We start from the raw sequence: 4,437 nt of genomic DNA on the forward strand, positions 1-4,437 counted from the left end.
ATATTGCATATATAGTATGTATGTATATAGGTTTATATATATATATATAGTATATATATGTAATAATGCATGTACACATGTACATATGAGTATTGTGTGTTTGTGACCTACTTTTCAATTTCAACGCTTTGCTAGTTAATATTTATAAATGTTTGTAAGTATACCATATATGACATATGTATATATTTGTAAAATACATATATATATGAATTCATACTTTTATAACTGTATAACTTTGATTTGCTGTTTTATTATTTTATATTCAAAATTCAAAATGCTGCAGTGTTCCTTGCCAAATGAGTATTTCATTTTACATTACTAATTACATACAAACTTTGTAATGCATTGCTGCTTACAAAAAAACAAAACAAAAAATAGAAAAAATAAAATAAAAACCTCTTGCAATCGCATTATTTTTGGTGTTTCTCATCTTTTCTTTTGCACTACTTCTATTTCCCTTTCTCGGCTTATAATTGTTGACTTACATATTTTAACTTTATTTATTTTATTATTATTTTATATTCTACATTCAGTCCTCCTCTTCACATTCTCAAGTGAGATTCGCCACATGCGCTGTATCCATGTGTTGTATGAGTGTGCGCATAAATGCCATCTCTTTGCGTGCATTTTCCAATATCACTTTCGGATCATCCGAGGTGCAGCGCAAACAATTTGGTGCGAATACCATCGCCAAATTGGATGAGTCCATTTTGGTACAGCTCACCACATCGGCGTGGGAGAATTGTTGCAAAAAGTGCACCAGGTAGGTTAAAACCTTGAAAAGTTTAAAGTACAATTTTTTAGGAAAATCATATTGACTAGATGATAGATGACACCGTGCGGCAAAATCCCAAAAATCGTAGCAAAAAATATACTCACGAAACTCAAATATAGTAAAACTGTGTTATTTTTCTCTGTGACGTTAGGCTTTTCTTTAAAAGGACTTCGAAATTTCAGAGATATGATTATTTAAAAAAAAAAAACACACACTTGGGCAACAGATGAAAGAGAAATTTCGTAGTATTTAAAAATGAAAGTTATTTGGTTCATAAGGACGAATAGGTATTGAAAACGCTCTTTTAATTAATTTGTTGTTGTATATTGGTGCTTAACGTAAAATTTTTTCAACAATAAATGTAAATTTTTAAGGATTTTTTAAAGATAAATTTCAAAGCGACATTTTAATACCTATTCGTTCTTGAGTACCAAAAAAGTTAATCTTTTCGAAATCTGCAGAACTTCGTCTTTCATTTATTGCCGAAATCGCTATTCTACATTGCACAGATTTTTTTTTAATAATTCTTTTAATTAATCACACCTTTGAAATTTAAAATCTCTTTAAAAAAATCCTGATGAAGTCCCGAGAGAAAAGCTAAAAACACAGTTTTACTCTGTTTGGCCCCTTGTTTCGCGAGTATATTGACTTTTTACAGGCCTATTCTGCTTGTAACCGAATATTATGTAACAAGCTAATTTTGTTACCAACAATTGTCACCACTTCTTACAACTGCAATTCTATTTACCTTGGTAACGTTTTAATTTATTCAGCAATTCAGCTATGGAGTTTTGTTGAAATTCTGGTGTTGCATATTTCACGGGGCAATATTTTGTTACCTGCTCATGAGATGGTAACAAAATTTATTGGTTACAAGAGTGTGGAGAATACGAAAAGGGTTTAAAAGTTGACAGTAACTTTACTAACCGGTAACAAAATGTTTGTTACCAACGCAGAATAGGCCTGTTAGTGTAAATTTTACAGTCGCACGGTGTAACATATTTTAAAAGAAATATAAAGTAAACGCATTTTTACACTCATTATATTTTTAAATATTTGTTAAATATATACATAGCTACCTTAACCCAGTTTCGGACTTACCAACTTATTTAAATCAGGCAGCTTATCAACAATTTCTTTGGCTTTAACAGGGTCCTCTGTATTGACACATTCCTCATAGAATTGGTCCGGTATGAGAGGATCATATAATTCACGATACCACAGCTTCAACAGACTAGCAGGGGCATGTGCATCCACTGTAGAAAAAGTAAAAATTTTAAAAATAACAACAAAATCTTAATTCTAAATCAGTATACTATAGGAGTAAGTTTTTTAAGTTATGAATATAATAAACTACATATCAGCCCTAGTCTTGTTTACGTGGAAAAGAGAATTAGAAGGCCTCAACCTTGCGGTTGGAGTTATCTAAGGATAACTCTAAATACGAAGCTGACATGAAAAATTCACGGAAGGCTTTGCAACACTGGACAATTGGCGAAAGGTGGCGTGGACTTAAAATGAGGGTATGTAGTGACAGTTACGAGCTCTAAGGGCCTTGGAAAACGCACGCATCTCTTCAAAAATACTGCAGGAATGTTGATTCGAGTGCCAGGAACTGCCGAATTGCGTTTCTTTGGAGCGTCCAATTGGACTGGACCAAATTTTAAGACCAAGCATAGCGGGTACAATCTGATACATCAAGGATTTCATTAAGAAAGCTCATGGGTGTAGTTTTGACACATGCAAACCAACAAAAAGGCCTGACAGGTTGGTAGCGAAATTCTCTCTCAGACGGAGAATCAGTGATCGACGAGCTTTCTTTCGGGTGATTCGTCCACACTGTTAGGCTCATAGCCATCACAACTTATCCTTTACCCTATTTTTATTACTTTTGTAGTTTCGAAAACACCCTTTCCCTTTCTTTGTGTGCTCTATGAATCATCTATATTAATATCTTCCATTAATATTACTAATTTACAATTATGACCATAACTCACCCATGCTATTTTTATAATCAGGAACTTCCCACCGATCTATACGACTTTTCAAGCAGTTAACTTCATCCACATCGGCGGAGACGCGGAAAATTCCCTCAGTTTGTTTTCCATTCAATATCAGAACCTAGTTTCATGGTAAATGTAATTGCAAAATAAGTTTGAAATTGAATATTAAAAATGCTTTTTTTTCGATTTCAATGCCACTCACATGCTCCGACAAGGTTGTTTGTATCCATGGCAGTTTGCGGAATGGGAACTTATCCTTTTGCAAGTCCATAACCTCAGCGATTGTGTTGCCAAACATACTGACACGTAGTATTTGATTCTATACGGGTTAGAAAATAAATGATTTAATTATTATGATTTTCTATAACTACATTTAAACTTTCTTTCATTAAATTTAAGTTGTTGCGTACAGTATGCGCTTGAATTGTTTCTTACCCTCGCCTGCTCAACTTCATCTTCTGTGGGCTTCTTTGCCTGCCGACGACCATGACTACCAATGCGATCCAGTCGTCGACAACAAACAGTTGCATAATGTGAGATCTGTACGTGTATGGGCCATTTGCCCACCTCCGGGAATGATGTGGCGAAGGAGGGATCACGATGGCGATTCATGTAACTATTTAAAGAAATTGTTAATTTTACAAAGAATGAGGTAGTGAATGCTTTCTTCCATTATGCAAACATACTTCAACAATGTCGGTTGAAAAGTGGGCGATGGCGGTACAAAAGACAAACAAATAGCCATTAACTCCCAGCCGCGTATAAGCGAATCACGCTTCGGATTCTCTGTAGTCTGACGGCATAGCTGTACATACAATTCATCGCGTAGTCTGTGGAATTTAATTTCACTAATTAATATACAAATTTGTAGGCGCATTTCTTTTTATTAACTTACTGTTGCTGTGGCAGCGCTGCCACTATTATATCGATCGCCACCGAATTGAGACTCATGCCAGCGCGTGCCTTTCGATCGCCCATGTAAATTTGCACCAATTTGAAGAGTTCGATGGCAGTTTTCTTGTCTGCTTTGTCGCGTGACAATGCCAACATGGGTCGGCTAATGGGTTCCGCAGTCCAGCTGAGCATATCGCGTACCGAAGACTAATGTAAAATGAAAATAAATGAGGAAGTGTTAAGGACTTTTTGAAGGCGAAAATGACTATTGGAATTTTGAACTTTTTGCAATTTAAATTTTTTGCATTCTATTTTATAATTATAAAACCAATGAAGTAGATTGCTCCATTGGAGAGCTATTATTAATTTCCATAAAAGCTGTGTTGAAATTAATATGATTATGTTATTATAATAAGAAAGTTACAAAGATTTTCGTATATTTATCGATATTTTGTTGTATCGAAACCGATATATTTTTCTCCAATCTTATCGATTTAAAATCGTACCGATATCAATAGGACAAAATTTGATCGGTGAGCATCACTACAAGTCCTATTATGGCAGGACCGAATTAAACCTTAACCCTTAGTCTGAACCGTATACTGTATTATTTGGAAATTAAAGCTAAAACCTAAAAAGATTTCGAAGGTACTTTTTAAGCAGCGACTTCGTTTCCTTACAAAAAAAACTGGCTTTATGTATTCGCTTCTTTAATCGGAACACTCAAACATTCAATAGCTTTTCTCCTTTGCTACCTTACCTTCT

At 34.5% G+C, this 4,437-nt stretch overlaps 1 protein-coding gene across 1 annotated transcript; it reads right to left on the reverse strand.

Annotated features, from left to right (window-relative positions):
- Window positions 1–29: 29 nt before the first annotated feature.
- Window positions 30–3,879, reverse strand: LOC118756921 (rho GTPase-activating protein 39-like; the record flags this gene model as incomplete). Its single annotated transcript, XM_036491656.1, is given in 7 exon segments — window positions 30–775; window positions 1,877–2,031; window positions 2,773–2,896; window positions 2,981–3,097; window positions 3,214–3,394; window positions 3,465–3,608; window positions 3,674–3,879. Coding segments are annotated over 7 exon segments (1,152 nt in total), but the record flags the coding sequence as incomplete, so codon positions are not given.
- Between the last annotated feature and the right edge of the window lie 558 nt (window positions 3,880–4,437).

The sequence above is a fragment of the Rhagoletis pomonella genome, unplaced genomic scaffold, assembly GCF_013731165.1.
Source record: "Rhagoletis pomonella isolate Grant_MI unplaced genomic scaffold, Rhpom_1.0 Rhpom_scaffold_12999, whole genome shotgun sequence".
In the NCBI taxonomy this organism is placed as follows: Eukaryota; Metazoa; Arthropoda; class Insecta; order Diptera; family Tephritidae; genus Rhagoletis; species Rhagoletis pomonella.